At 47.0% G+C, this 16,270-nt stretch overlaps 1 protein-coding gene across 2 annotated transcripts in view; it reads left to right on the top strand.

Annotated features, from left to right (window-relative positions):
- LOC144149407 (uncharacterized) overlaps nucleotides 1-16,270 on the top strand; it is a 44,655-nt gene that overhangs the window by 13,903 nt on the left and 14,482 nt on the right. The window contains exons 6-8 of one of the 2 annotated variants that reach the window (XM_077680968.1): nucleotides 2,373-2,472; nucleotides 5,459-5,577; nucleotides 15,622-15,725. In XM_077680968.1, the coding sequence (XP_077537094.1) occupies nucleotides 2,373-2,472; nucleotides 5,459-5,577; nucleotides 15,622-15,725 (323 nt within the window). Of the gene's footprint in view, nucleotides 1-2,372; nucleotides 2,473-5,458; nucleotides 5,578-15,621; nucleotides 15,762-16,270 lie in introns of both variants that reach the window. The other variant, XM_077680967.1, reaches the window with a different exon arrangement.

The following is a 16,270-nucleotide window of genomic DNA, read 5'->3' as shown; positions in this document are numbered from 1 at the left end:
CCGGCGCAGCTGAGGCATCGTTTTAGGGTAGCAAATGAAAAAAGAAAGGGTGAAATCGGCTATCTGACACAGCGTTGCACCCCTTGCCCTCCTCTAACGTAGACACCCAAAGAAAAAAAAAAAAAAAGGCACCCTTTAGTTCGTGCGTACCTGATAACCACAACTGTCCTTGCTTGATGCACCTCGGAAGATAGCGACTGACTCCCCATCCGCGCGCGGCAAGTTTATTTTCGTGAACCGCATGGCCCGTTTTCGCACACGAATCGTGCACATCGGCGTTGCGCGTGAGTTCTTTGGTTTTTTTCGGGCTCGTGTCGACGATTCCGCGCTCGCGGTGGCTTCTTCGCGTGGTAGTGGGAGGAGCCTGACGACTTGCACCAATGGGGAGACTCGTACCTAATGGCGGGAGATTCGAAGCGCTCCGAGCCGGCTAGCCGCGCCATAGATGTTCAGGCTTACCACCACGGTATTTTTTGATGGGCGCTTTCACAAGCAGCGTGGATGGCAGTTTATATTCCACTTTTCGCCCACATTATTAGCTCTTTTCTTGCATGCGCATCTTCGCTTGCGCACCGTGCGGCATTTCAGCGAGCGGTTAGAAGTGGTCGCTGGAACTGCCTGCACCGCTTCACGGCCAGTGCCGACGCCATGTTGCCGCCTCTTACCGCGCCGCCCGCACTACGCCAGTTGTATCCGCGCTGGCGTGCACTGCACGTTTTTGCGATACCAAATCTACCACGCGGTTCACGCTTTAGAACGTTGTTGCCGATAAGCCACCGCTCTTTCCCTTTCCGAACATTCGAGCCGCGCGAAGCCGAAGATTACCACCACCAGTACGTTGCCCTGATAAGCAGCCGCCTTCGGCATCGTGAACACAAGGTGGGGTAAAAAAAAAAATCCCGCTGGCATTCTTATCACGTCTTGCGGCATCTGTTCATAGACGCTAAAAACGCAGCCATGGTCTTTCAAAACACAAACACAACGGAAGTAAAAGCCGCGCTCGCCGTTTGTGAGACTGCGCTTTTGCCCCTGCAGCAGCAGCTGATGTTAAAAATAATACGGAATATAGACAGTGCCTTCGTTTTTAAGTGCTGTGCGTTTCAGTGATGATAAATATACGTCGACTTGAGAGCTAGATGGCGATGTGGTTGAATTCGCGCGTGTTTTGGTTATAGTGCGGTACCGCTTATAGTGCGGATTTTTGCGGCTCCCGCGGCATACGTTATAAGCGGTCTACACTGTACAGCTATTTACAGAACAGTATCTACAAAAAGGAACTAGCATTCACTCATCGAAGGCATTTCTTGCTGCTGCTGAAGGGTAATTCTGCTGACTGGAGGCTCCAAAGGATGGCGTTATGGGCTGAACAAAAAAACAAAAAAAATTACGTACAGTCGAGTCAACTTACAGCAATATCCAAGTGCCAAGGAAATCACATCATTATAACTGATAATTAGTATAAGCAGGTTGGGAGGAAAAAAAAAAAACAACAGAGCTCAAAACCTTTTTATTCGCATGCAAGCAAGGTCGTACTATTCATTTGCAGAAAAAAAAAAGGCATAGTCACTCTGCTTTGTTTTCTGCACACAAAACTGGCGCACGCCTTTTTCAAGAGCATCTATAGGTACTTCACCTAGCTGAGCAAAAGCTCCTTGGCGGAGACGAAGTTTTTGAGGGGCTGTATCATGTGCTGGGGCTCCTGTGAAGGCGCTACTTGAGTAGGCTACCCGCTGCGGTGGCTCAGTGACTAAGGCATTGCGCTGCTGAGCATGAGGTCGCGGGTTCGATTCCCGGCCGTAGCGGCCGTGTTTCTGGTGGAAGCAAAAAGCAAAAACGCCCGTGTGTACGAGATTTCGGCGCACGTTGAAGATCCCCAGGTGGTCAAAATTAATCCGGAGCCCCTTCCACTACGGCGCGCCTCATCACCTGTGTTGCGTCGGCGCGTTAAACCCCACAATCAATCAAATCAACCAGAGTAGGCTGTGCAACTGCGTCATCAGAGTTGTCACTGTCACCGGAGGAGTAAAGTCATAGAGGTAAAGCCATAGAAGGCATACAAAAGAGGACGGTGCCATGGTTGTTCATCATTATATCCGATATATTGTTATAAGTGGTATTGTTATAAGTGCTGTATTCTCTGTCTTTCTGAGTGATAATTTACTGTGTGCCGAAACTCGAGCACTTGTGTGTGGAACGCTTTCCTGAAGTGCTTGTTGGTGCGTTGTAAGTCGGGGGAAAAAAGAAAAAAAGAAACAGCCATGATGACAGGAAAAATTAAGGAAAACACTCGACACAGGCACTGCATTATGTTTCACCATTTGTGTTTCGAGGCTGTGTTCACCCTTGTGTGTTCCTTCCTGCCCGTGTTCCAGACTCCTCGGGTCTGCAGCGGCCGGTTCATGGTGGCGTGGTGTCGGTGTTCCGGATCTCTCCTGCGGCTATCCTCATCGCTTGCATCATCCTGGGATACATGTGCGCACCCCTTTATTCCTCCTCCCACGGTTCCACCAGCCTGTACAGGGCTGACAGCGGGAATTTTGAATGCTGTTTTGGAGACGACGTGATTATCAAGATGTGATTTGTAGCACATGTACTGTAAAGTTCCGAAAGAACGCCCACCCCAAGTATAGTGATATCAGGTGAAAAATACGGTATGAGCGGCCTTTCGGGTCAGGTGCGAAAAGCTAGAGAAAAGTGGCCGCACCACCAACCAAAACTGCCGAGATATCAAGAAAAAAATACCAGATGGGCGAACTTTCACCTCAAGTGCAGAAAGGACAAATAAGTGACCGCACCAACATAGGAATAGGTGATTTGCGTTTATTTTGTTCAATCATTGGCGCTGAAGCCATCGATTTTAGGGGATGGGTGCTCTTTGGGGTCTTTTAGTAAATTCGGTATTTCACCCCTAAAGTGACGTGGGCAATGTTTTGGGGGTGGGCTTTCCCTCGGAACTTTACAATTGTGCCATGTTGATTAGATGCGAAGAAAACAAGCTGTTTGATGTGCACATGAACCGACGCATAGCCAGAATATAACTTGTGAGTGTGCTAGAGAAGATGCGACAAAATGAAAAAGCAAAAAGCCGACTTTTGGGGGGTTTTTTTGCCGATAGTGACGAGGCAGAGAGGGTTTTGCTATCGCTTGTGCGGTCTCAAGAATACAGGCAAATCCCGCTACAACAAAACTGAAGGGATGCACGAAAAATTTCGTTGAAGCGGAAATTTGTTGTGACATCTGTGGTAACACACCTCGGAAGGGCAAAGAAAATACCCTTGTACGTTATCCCGGTCGTTGACCACATGATGAAACCTCCAGGAAAAGGAGGGATGCGCATACATTGTGTTTACGCAGATGACGAACGTACCAGTGGTTATCGAGCCGTTTAGCAGTCGCAAAACATACTGCTGTACATAAGGCACATCTACTGAGATGATTACTTGCAGACAGCTGCTAGGTCGTCCGAATCCTCCATTTCGCTTGTGGCTGGAGTGGCGTCCATTATCTTATCTGGGCACAGCAACATCTGACCGTCGCAGGCCAACGTGTGTGATAAATACAGGATTAAGCGGGTTCAAGACTAAGCACTAAAACATTAATTTTCCTTTTTGACTTTGAAGATTGGTAGAAGGAAAACTGCCATGACAGCTGTTCACAATGCATACATCCACACGATTTCAACTGGATACGGATTGGCTGTAGTACCGGCTTGGCGAACTAGGCCTGCACCTCGTGTAAAGATGGCCAGCCACATCGTTATCACCAGCAAACAACTGTGGCCATCGATGAGCTTGTTTTTGTTTATGGGTGGTGGTATGGACGCACGTTTTGGAATGTGTAAAAAGTTAGACGGCTGGCGTTATGCTTATTTTGTCGTAGATAAATGTTCAAGCACAGCCCCAACTGAGCGAAAATTTCGTTGATGGGATAACAAGCCAGACAAATGGTTCATTGTGGTGAAAACTTTGCGTTGCATTGACTGCTATGGCTAGCTGATGGAGAATTGGAAATACAGTGGAACCCCGATAATACGACTTTCAAGAAATTGCACGAAAGTGTCGTTTGATTGGGGTACAGGTGAATTCCGCCCTAGTAGGCAGTCTCACACGACAGGTGGGCTAAGAACTTGTTTAAATTACCGTAAAACTGTGTTACAACAGACACTGTTACAAGAGACACCTGCTTATAAGAGACGTCTGAATGAAACAAGTTGGTTGATTTTGCTATTTAGCACCTTCTCGTGTAATTTGCAAACCCTTAACTGAACTCCCGAGTTTCTAAAGAAAAGAACGCCTATTTTCTGTGTCCCCCCCCCTTTTTTTTCCTCACGTGAGATAAGCTGGGAAGGATGTGGTTGGCGTGTTGGTGTTCTGCTGCCGCGTGGGATCGTGTAAGGCTCCCATCTGCCAGTACCCGCCTGCTTGCTTGCGTCTTTTCAGCGTCAAGCAGCGGTTAAGAATAACAAAGGTCGGAACAATGCGGCAAAACGGGGTAAAAGGTGGGTAAAACGTGGGTTTATCCCTGCCAGGGTTCATCGTATGAAGTGGACCATGGGCAGCCAAGCGTTGTATAATCGGGGGTTTTAATGCGTTGTTTCTATGGGCAGTTTGCCAGGACCACGGTGATCCGTTGTAAGTTTCGGGTCGTCGTAATAGTGGGGGACGTACCATCGGGGTTCCACTGTATTTCATTGAAGCAAAGTTTGTTGTAGCAGGGTTCATCTGTAATGTTTTTTGTTTTTAGTCTTCATCATAGTAAAGTTGCAACACCCTTACCGACACTTTCAAGGCAAAACTCTCTGATGTTTCAGATTGGCTTGATTGGTTGAGCCTTTGCAGCATTCAGAAAAAGCACACTGTCGCTGTTTTCACAACTGGAGTCCCGGTGTGGTTAATTAGGATGTGACAATGGTTTGTCCCCAGATGCAAGGTCTGAAAAATCTCTCTCGACAGTTGTCTTAAAGCCGGTGTTTGGTACTGGTAACATTTAAATTGTCACACTTTTTTTCTTTCCTTGCCATCTGCTAATTCAATCAGGCCAACACATTGCCCCTACATTTACGCCAATCTATGCATCTACTAAATACCATTATATATGTTGAACCAAGGCGTGAAAGTGTATCCAACGGCACCAATTTTAGCTTTATCACTGCAGAAACTTTGTTAAAAACAAATTTTGTTTACCAAGGGAGGAGGCTTCAGCTATGCGGAGGCGTAGCCAGTTGAAAGTCAGCACAACAGACCTGCTGTGCAACTCTGTTCATTTATGTGGACTAGCCCAGTTCTCTGCTTTCTCAGCCCTGAGCTTCCAGCCAATCACCGTATCAGCTGCAGTTTAGGAGTCCATGTGTGGTTGTTCTGGCTGTTCTGCTGGCACCATCTCGAGCATTCGTAGTTTCAGTGTCGTTATTGCTGCCCAGTGTTCTGACATGACGTGATGTGACGTGATGCTGACGCAGGAAGCGACGTCAGAAGCCTGACTCGAGCCAGGGGCTTCACGATCGGCCATTCGGGAGCCGCACGCACCGATACATCATCCCCTTCCGGCGGGGGGTCTCGCTCCGCGAGGTGGCCCAACGTGAGTGCTGGCTTTGGCTTGCGACGGATTTGGCTACGGCTGGCCATGTGTGCAGCAGAGCGACTGCTTGGCTTTGACAAGGAAATATTGTCAGCCATGGATTGTTATGCAGGAAAATGGCGAGTGGGAAGTTGGTGGTGTTTGTTCTTGAAACTTGCACCAAGCAGTTCAGTTAGCCAGTGTGGTTTACTGCCGAGTGCTAGTGCTTACCTTCTGCTCCAGATGTCATGTGCTGTCTTGAAGCAGTCAGTGCTTGCGTGCGAGGCCAGGCTATTAAAAGGGGGGACGCGGCTTTCAACTTCGGAAAAATGACCAAAACATCGTTTTTTTGAAACCCGCATATTCGGCTTCTATGTTTCCTATTCTGTGCGTCTGCAAAGTTTTTACGCTGAAAAGCGTCGCAAAGTGGCATAAAAAAATACTTTTGTCAGGCGCGGTGACAAACTATCAGCGCAAAAGGGCGAAAAAACGGCAATTTTCGGAGCGCTCTATCTCCGCAACGGTGCCACCGGGCGCGGCCATTTTGATATGGTTAGATCGGCCGAGCGATCGTTTTTCCGGTTCCGCTCGTCTCTTTTATCTTCGTTCATTCACAAACGCACAAACGGCAGAAAAGAAACGACGCACAAACGAAGCTAGAAATAAATGCTGAAGCGCTATTGGTCCTCCGGTCGGGGCGCAGAACGCCGACCCTCCTGATTGGATGTCGCGGGCGCAACGCAAGATGGCGGCCGCCTGAGCTGCGTAGCGAGCGGATTGAGTTCATTTTCGCCGCTTCGCTCGGCCGAGTTTCTGTTCAATCTGTGGTATTCAACACGGACGTTATCGCGATGGGAATGCCAGAGATAACGAGCCAGATTACGGGAAGTTGTGTGGCTCGAAAGGCGGAGGTCATCGAACGCTTCGTGGTGCGCGTGACTCTACCGTCGCCAGACCCCGGAGGGTGACGCGGTGTGCGCGCTTGCGATAGCGGTTCGTGAAGTGAACTTTTAGTCGGATTTGCGATGTTTACACGCTTAGTTAGTGCTGTGTTTTGACTGTGGGCTCGCTAGCCTTGAGAAAGAAACGGTCGACGCGTCAAACGCTGCGGCGCGCACGGCATAGCCGACGCGCATTGGAGCATCACATGACTGGGCAACCGGTTACGATTGAACGCCAGTAGTTGTAATTAATGCCTGCGACATTAGTTTTAATCTTAAAAGCGACCTGACCAGCCATATCAGGTATAATCAAAGCTCGATATGTCGCGGTAAGCGTGCGCTGCGATGCGCGCGAGCCATATCGCCTTGCGCAATGTTTCCCGTGCACTTGTAATTTTCATGCAAACAGGTTTGAGTTAGTAATATAGGAATAAAATATGCTCTCTGCGTTAAAAATGTACGTTACTGTGGCAGCATTTAACAGTGATTTTTTTAGGGAAATTATTGATACCATTGCTCAGGGCATACTGGCTGTGCTGCGAGAAATATTGGATGCCTTGAATGTCAAAAGTAGTAAAAAAAATATGCTCTTGCATTGAAGTTGGGAGTTATGCAGAATACTCTACCAAGCTTCAAAGTAGCTCATTTTCAACCTTGTGGTATGCAAACTTTTGGCAATGAACACCTGCACTATGAGTACTAAGTTGCTGTGCCAGGCAAGATAAAACATGAAAAAAAAGCCAAAAATGTTCAAATTTAAGTTAAAAAAATGCTTAACTTGTTGCCATGGTGACAACACTGCAAAAGGAGGTTGTCCAGTGCGATACAGCCAACCAACTAACCTACTTTGCATTGAAAGCCCATTGAAAACCATCTCCCCTCCGTTTGGTTTGCAAAGGGGGGTATGTACTCTTCACGGAGGAGCTGAAAATGATGTTTTCTGGAAAGAGAAAGGCTGAAAAGGCACTCCAATTTCAAGGCAAGGCCTTCCAGAAGCCCCATGTTCAAAAGGACATGAAAGGCTACAACCGTGACGACTTTTGATATGTGAAACCTATGTTGCAACTTCGGAAGCCGTTTTCTCAAAACAGTTTTTTTTGCCACCCGTGTCGCTTGTCCCAGGGATTTCTTCGTGACTGCTGGGTCTATTTTGATTCCGTTTCTTGCATTACATTCCTTGATGAACTGTTCAGGTCGTGACACTTTTAGTTTTCCAGATTTGTTTTTTGTGATTTTTTTATTCAAATAATCGTTCACAGTTGACATGCCTGTTGCACATTAACCTCTAAAAAAATGAAAACTAAAAAACATTGTGTTGTAAAAAAAAAATTCTAAAACTGTCACGACCTCGTCCATTCATTTGAGAATGCAAAGCACTTCGAACAAGTTTTCTATCGTGTTTTATAAGCCGCTCAAGCTCGGTACAAGCGGAACAGAAAGAAAATTTCATACATAAAAAAGTTATCAAAATATTAACTTCAAATTTTTATGGTGTTATCACAGAAGCATTTCCAGTTGCTGTGCCAATTTTCATCAAAATCCACAAAGAAATAAAAAAGTTGATTTTGAAAGCCACGTCCCCCCTTAATAATGACTTTAGTCTTCAAGAGAAAAATGCTGAAGAGGCTCGTAAATGTTGTCTGATTGATTGATCTGGTTAAAATCTAGTTCATGTGTCATCCACATTGTTTTGTTTCGCTGGATTTCACGGTCTTTTCGCTGACAATGTGCGTTAAATGCCCTTGTCATTTTACTGATATCAGCCGAGCTAATGTAACATACAGTAGAACCTCGTCACAAGCGACACTGTTACAGGAGACACTTGGTTATAAGAGACACTTGAATGAAAATGGTTTGGTTGCTTTTCCTACGTTCGCCACGTTAGCAACATTGCATATAAGAGACCTTGGCTGTAAGAGACACGTTCAGCAGGTCCCTTGAGTGTCTCTTGGAATTAGGTTTTACTGTACCAGTCAGTACGGGGCGGGGGGTTGTGTTGAATTGTGGCCATGTCCATTCTTCATTGCTGGCACCTCAACAAGCACAAAGGCAATAATAGCCACGTAGTTGGTCGTCATTGACGGCTTCAACTTCAAGTGGTTTCGGTCGGTTTGCATGCCTGCACGTTGTGTTGGTGGACCACCGCATCAATGCGGACAAATAGACAAAGAGTACTGCCACTTCGTGCACCCGGAAGCGTCTGCCATTTTGTTTCTGGCTTGCAGTGTGCCATCTCTCCCAACGAAACCGCTGCCGGTTGTGATGGGCGGAGTGCGACCGGACGCTCTCTAGCGTCCGCTCAGCAGAGAGACAGAGAGAGAGAGAGAGAGAGGAGAGGCACCCAGAAACAAAATGGCTGCGCCCATATGTAAACCAATATCACGTGGTGCCGTCCGACCAATGAAAATCCTGGCAGCACATAACAATGAGAGAAAAGAGTGTCGATACTCTGAAAGCCTCTATCTAATGACGCTAGGTACGACCTACGAGCTTGCCCAACGGTAGTCACTCTGCTTAGAGGGAGACATGGACCTGGGATGAGCTTTTGACGCAACACTACGGGATTGGGTGGAGTTTTGAAGCATAGCAGAGTGACGACCAAGAGACAAAACTGAAAGAAGGGGAACACCATTAGCTCGATAGAGGGAGGAAATGAGAATTAACTCCTCGGGGGGCAGAGGTTGAACCCACATGCAGCACAAAATAGGACAAGTTCGTTAACGGTGGTGGGGGGATGGTCTTCCCAGGAGATGCACCTACATCGTCCGGTATTTTTTCAGACATATCTCCAACAGACGGAGTGGTGTACAGCGGTAAGTATAAAGGCTTAAAAAGCACGACCAAAATTTGGGTCTGTGCTTTTTTAGCAAGGATGGCGTGACGCGGAGGATGCGAACCAGCACGCCCTTTTTTTTTTGTTGCCTTGTCATTATGAAGGGGTTCATTAAAAGGGCCATGCAACACTTCCGACAAACGCTTTTACTCTTTCCTTCACGTCTGGAACCCCTGCGAAAGCCGCAGTTATAACCAGCATAGAGTGATGCTGTGTGATTAGCTCGCAGCAGCAGATAAGCCTTCCCTTTCTGCTTTCCTTTGTTTTTGAGGCTCTCTTTCTGAAGTGACTACCCGAAGCGTTCATTGCTACAACTGCAGGAAAGCCGGCCAATAGCTGCTACACCGCTGTAATGATGTAATTCCAGCGCTCGAAGAATGTCAAGACCTGGAGAAAGAGAGAACATTCTTTTGATCAAGTTTTGGAGTTATCTGAAGGGCATAGAATGGTAATCTTTAGCTGAGGTACTTTGTGACCCCTTAATCTATGTTCTCGACGTGTCTGTGGGCTACGTCCTGCAAGCATTTAAGGGGGACTCCCCTGTGGAATGAATTCATGACCCACGGGCTTATAAAGCGTTGTGTACCATTGCAAGAAGGTTTACGAATCTATACAAATGTTGTTAATGGCATAGTTTGCTTCTTTTAGGGATATAGTATCACTTCGTCAATGAAATAAAAAATAAACTAGAGGCACATTTTGGTTAGTGTAGTTTTCACCAGGTGGCACTAGCTTTTTTAGGAGTTTTGTGTATTTATTTCAGTACACAAGTCACATATTTCGAAAATCAGCAAACTAGGCTGTTGTGAACATCTGTGTAGTTGTAAAACTTTTCGTATTCGTGCACAATGGTTTTTAAGCCCATGGGTCGTGAAGTAAAAAGTCCCCATAGGAATGTTAAGAGGTGAGTCCCCCTTAATGCTTGGAAAGAAGTTGAAAAAGGGTTGCAGGGTCCCTTTAACGAGGGTTGTGGGAACTCCACATTAGGCAGAGTGGGTATTGTGGCTGCTCAAAAATGGATGCCTCAAATGTGCTTCACTGTAAGGCAGTGGGAGTGCAAAAGTTTGGCATGGGTGCTTTTTTGAGTTATGAGGTCGGATTCTGCATTTGTTTTCATCTGGTATGGCAAGTTTGCTTTGACATCACAGTTATTGCTTTTACGAGAGCAGGTGTTTATACATCCCCCGTTTCCCGTAAAAGGTGCATAATTGTCAAACCTGTATGTAACGAGCCGCTATGTAACGAATTCCTGGATTTAACGAAGTTTTTATATTCCCCATTGCCAGCCCCATTGAAGCCTGTGTGTTTGCGACCTGTTTGTAACAAAACAATGAAGTTGGCAGGCTGATCAGTCATGCTTTTCTGCACTTTTAGTGAAAAATCGGTCGGAGAAGTGAACCAATTTAACGAACACTGGCACTACTGTAAGGAGCCAGCAGCAACGAAACCTTCTGGAGTCGCATAAAAACGAAATTCGCCATGATGATGATGATGAGCGGAGTGGATAGTGCCATCCCAAGGGCAACATAGCATCCACTTCTGGTTTTACTTCTGTAGTGTGACACCACACCAGGTAGTAAGAGTGACCAAACTTCACATTTGCTGTCGCCCGCACCAAAAACCACCGTGCGTTTCCACGTGTCATTGTGGCTGTGGTTTGAAATATCAGTTTTGAGGTACTAGGCCATCCTGTATGCATGTAGTCGTCGCGCTTCTCCACGGCTATCTCTGGTACTGGTTCATTGGTGATATGTTCTGCTGCTAGAAAATGCAGCAAATCTGTGTCTTTTCAAGACAAGCGCACAATTTTAAATACCGCATCCGCCAGCAAGAATGAAGAATGTCGTGGTCCGGTACAGTATTCCAGCTGGCACCCTCTCAACAATTTCGAGTGCGGTGACGAGTATCAGGGTCGCAAAAAGGCACCTTTTCAGCGTAAGTTTGGTTCTTCAAACGCATCAAGGTGCCGAAAACATTTTAAAGGCAATAGTTACGCTTGTTAATACGGGGATGAGTGACCTTGCTTCTTTGGACCGCCATGTAGTGCCTAAGCTCTGGCGAAAGCAGGACGTGCAATTCATGCAGTTTTTTACTGGGAAGTCTATCCAAAAAGGCTGTATTCACCTTCACTGATGTCTAGCATATTGGCTTTGTTTCTGCTTCAATCCGGCTAGCCTTAACTCGAAACCTGCATGCAACCAAAACCTGGATGTAACAAAAATTGCGAACTTTTGTCAACTTCGTTACATCCAGGTTTAATTGTACAGGAGGGTGGTTGGGTGTAGCTCCAAGAGCAAGTGTATAGCCAGTACAAGGCAAGCCAAAGCACGGAGTGGGGCTTTCTTTTAAAATGAAAAATCCCTTTAAGCGAAACGTGTAGTAAGCAATGGCGGATGTACTAATGCATTTTGCAATTCAATGTGCGTTTCCCACAGCAGGTTCTGAAACTTCAAACACACGCACATGAAATACACGCCTAAATGTGTAGCACTGAGCACCATGCTTGTTTCCTAATGTTCAGTCACTCCTAGCCCACAACCCATGAAGCATAAATTGAGACTGGGCAGCATGCTGCCAGTAATGGACTGTGGCATCATTTATGTCATGAATCAAGTTTCAGCCTCTGGAGCAGGCTTGGAAGGGGGGGAGGGGGCGGTGGCATACGGCACCTTGTGTGCCACTGTTCTTGGTCTGAGCAGGGCCCCGGCCTTGAATGTAGCAGGGCTTCAGAAACACCCAAGGTCAGCCTTCCAAACTAATCGTCATTATCAGGACCAGTGACAGCCTACGCAGGTCAACTTCAGGATGAAGGCCTCTCCCATTGACCTCCAACCACTCTTGTCCTGAGCTGCTCGAGTCCACAGTTTACTCCCGAATTTCTCTATTTCATCCCTCCATCGTGCTTTTGTCCTTCCCCTTCTTCTTCTAGGCCCGCCCCTTGGTATCCACTTTGTTACCAAATTTATTCATTTCATCCCCCATCATGTTATTTTAACCTTCCCTTCTTCTAGACCCATCCCTTGGTATCCACTCTGTTACCCTAATTGTCCACAGGTTGTCAGTTCGTCTCACTACATGGCCAGCCCAAGTCCTTTTTCTTTCTCCTTACTGGAACTCTGATATCTTTAGTCTAGTGTATTCCCTGATCCAGGTAGCTCGTTTCCTGTCTGTGAGTGTTAGTCCTAACATTATTCAGTCCATGTCCCGTTGAGCCGACCTCTGTTTGCTTTCTAGTTGCTTTGTAAGCAGTACTGTTTCAGGTCCAAATGTCATCACCGGTACAAGGCATTGGTTAAATACTTTTATTTTTAGGGACAGGAGTAGCGTACTTTTCATTATTTGGTGAGTGCCTGCCGGGTGCTCCTTAGCCCATACAAATTCTGTGGCTGGTAGTTAAAGGGGTCGTGAAGATATTTTCAAAGAAGTTGTGTTGTGTGGGTACTTGTATTTGTGGAACCTTGATATACAAACAATGCATACCCACTTCGTTGCTTGGTAGCAGCAAATACGGAAAAAATGCAGTTACGGTCTCACCAAGGCTTTCCGCCTCAACTCGTGAAGTGATGTCTTGGTAAGAAGACAGTCACAGTTCTCCCTCGTCTGCACAACATGTCGGCATATAGTGGACTCGCAAGGGGTCAGATAACGCGACAACATCGACGCCATAATGAAACTTGCCCTGGAATTAAACGGGAGATGTCTGACCTTTGATACGATGGACGAACATGGTTGAACATCAGTCAATAGTGCGGGCGAGTGGCGCAGGCAGAAGTAACCTCGTTTGAAGTAAAGTGGGTATTTGTAAACTGTTTACGCTCTTATGCAGGACTCTAAACTGTCGTTCTGCTAGCCAGTATTCTTGCACAAGCTTGCCGAAGTCTGTCTCGCGTAGGCTGTAATGTGAGTTGCGCAAACGTGAAACTTTTGAGCTGACGAGATGGATGACAAAAAGCTTAAAATGAGAATTTACTACATAGACACATTTATCGAAGGAACTTCGAGTAGTTGGAACTTAAAACCAGCCTTTCATTTACTCATGAAGCACAAAAATAACTAGTGGGAAGCAGCGATATAGCGCCGAGTCCCACCATCACGCAGTTTCATTGCTTTCCTGTTTCCTCCAATAAACAGTACTACAGTTGAACCTCGTTATAACGAGACGGGCTATAACGAAATAATGGATATAACGAGCAAATCGTAATTCCCCTTGAAAGTCCCCATAGAAACCAATGTATTTAAAACCTCGTTTTAACGAGGTAAAATTTCCCCGTTACGGGATATAACGAACAAATTTCGTTGAGAAATCAAATTCTGAGCTAATTTTACAACAGTGCGCAATGCGGATTTGAGACAGTGCGTGACGCGGCAACTGTATTAGCAGTTCAAAACTTCCGCCACGCGCGCGAAGCTGGCTGGCGCGCCATGCGGATGCTGCGCCCGCGAAGCCGCCACCCTCCTCTCGCTGCGCATGGCATGCAGACAATGGGGCCCTTCGATTTACAGTGTCGGACTCGCCGCGGGCTCCCGGAGAAGCAGTCCGACGTTCGATTTTCCCACGTATCCCTATGGCTTCGGGGAATCCGCGGACAATCCGCGTTGAGCCCGAGAAGAACCTCAATGCACACGGCGCGCGCCATGGCGTGCGCGGTTGCGTCGCCTTCCTCTCCCCCCCCTCCCCTCCCCTGTTCGCATCGCCGACGTCGCTGCGTAGTTGTGTGTGCGTGGGTTTTGGCAGTCTTCAGCCTTATCTTTTTATCGTACTGCCGGCGTGATTCCAACAACGCGAGTGTGACAGGCAGGAAGCAAAAGCGAAAGACTATCACGCTTGAACAGAAGACGGCTATGATAAAAGCCGTCGCATCGGGTGCGAAGGAAGGTTAGGTGCACTCCGTGGTAAGGTGGCAAGAGACTGACGTGTGGACGAGTGCGCTGTCCACCATCGTGAGCAACCGAGAGTTCATCGTCAGCGCTGTTGCACATCACATGGCTTGAAAAAAAGCGCTAGGGACGGCGTTGGAAGCACTAGATGCGGTGGACGTGCTGCGTCGCTTCGGGCTGCACGAAGGCAGCGAAGATGGCGTGAACGTAGCGGCCACAGCTGAGGGAGCCATCGCTCGCACCAGGAAGGTGCATCAATGTCCAATTACGGACTTCTTCGTAGCCAAGTCTGTTTGAAATACGAGTTTTGAACTGCAATAAAGTAGGTTCGTGACTTTTCCTTTTTACCTCTGGAATGTGTTTATTTTACTGACTACTGCCGTGCAGCAAGATGCTATTTCGACCACTTTTTGTTTTAGGTAACTGCAATGCATAATATTTGCAGTAAATGTCAGCTACGGCTATAACGAAATATTGGCTATAACGAGCAAATCGCGGCGCCCCTTCAATTTCGTTATAACGAGGTTTAACTGTATTAACATTGTTTCTTTGGTTGTATACACTCCCTTTTGGCTTACTGCAGAAGCATTCAACAGTAAGTTGGCGCTTACAGCTCCGAGTTTATTAGAATTTATGAAAGCACACCAGAGGTCTGGGTTACAAATGTGAAGCGGCTATTATCCTGCAGTTTTCTGCCGCGTGAATTTCTCCCATGGATAGTGTAGTGGGTAAAGTGTCCGACTTCAGTGGAGGCCGACGACAATGTTGGGCTGGCCCGGCAGCTGCGAGTTTGAATCTTTTTTTTTTTTTTTTTCGTAAGCGGATTTGTGCCGTTTGATACATAAAAAAAAGGTGAGATTCCGAAGGGAGTTCGGCAAAACAACGTGAACTTCAGCAGGAAAACTGGCTACAAATTGTTCAAGCAGCCGGTAGGTCTGAGTTGTGCTGCACGTTCGCAAAGAAAGGAAAGAGGGCATTATTAAGGTCTCCTTCCCACCCGAGGTGTACGTTTTACTGCTTGCGATACGTGGTCCTACTGCACCTGTCGGAATGCAGCTGCCAAAAATGAGAAATTGTGTCTCGTTACTTTTTTTTGCGCTAGTTGGGCTGTTTTTATTCCTTGTACCTTTAAAGTTTGAAATTAGTCAATGTTATCGTTGCACCTATCCGGATGCACCAGACGCAAAGAGAGTGCCGGCCAAATACCAGAGCTTTGCCAGGCTTGTTTAACTACCTTGCTGGAGCATACATGCTTTCTGTTTTTCGCCGCGCTTGATGGAAAGGGAAAAACTTTGTCGGGAACCCCCGGCAAACTTTTTGCCGTGCCTTGTTTGTTGTTTGGTCACGTTCTTCATGACGCCCGGCTGATTGCACGTGTGGCGGGCGCTCTGTTTCTGCTGCTGCCCCTGCCAGGTGGACCCAACACGAGAACGGGCGACTCCTTCGACCACCTCCTGCCACCCACCGCCGCCTGCAGCCTGCCACCCGAGCCACCGCCCTACCACCCGACCGAAGAGGTACGTGCGACACCTCCCCCAACGCCTGCCTGCCAGGTGAATACCAGTGTTCCACAACCTCCTGCTGTCCCGTGGGGTAGTATTTAAGGGTGTCAATGTTTTGGTTAAGGCCTCTGCCACTTTTAGAGACCGTTGCAGTGAAACCAATAAAACAAGACTGCCAGTAATTATCCGCTGTGTTCAAAAGGAAGTAAGGATGATTCTCGTTTGTGGTACTATTGGTACTATTAGTAGATTGAAACAAATGCCAAGGCAGTTAATGGCTATACTAATGAAGCAGGGCCTAAAACAAAGAACCTTGGGCTACCCCCAAAGTTTTGAGAGCTGGACATATGAAGACTGGGGGAAAAAACTGGAGGGGGGTGGTGTTGCCAGGCACATACTGATAAATGACAGGAGGGTGTTTTCACGAGAGATCGGACAGGCGTCTCTGGTTGACAGTATTAATTCTGACGAAAATTTTATATATAGCTCCTTGTGCACAGAGGAAAACATATGTGAAGTTGTTTTGTCGAAAAAAATTTTCCTTTTCTCAAAAAAAGTTC

The sequence above is a fragment of the Haemaphysalis longicornis genome, unplaced genomic scaffold, assembly GCF_048455015.1.
Source record: "Haemaphysalis longicornis isolate Haplotype H1 unplaced genomic scaffold, Haemaphysalis longicornis Haplotype H1 scaffold_8, whole genome shotgun sequence".
Taxonomy (NCBI): Eukaryota; Metazoa; Arthropoda; class Arachnida; order Ixodida; family Ixodidae; genus Haemaphysalis; species Haemaphysalis longicornis.
The sequence above is the reverse complement of the archived record's forward strand: the minus strand, read 5'-3'. Positions and strand labels throughout refer to the sequence as shown.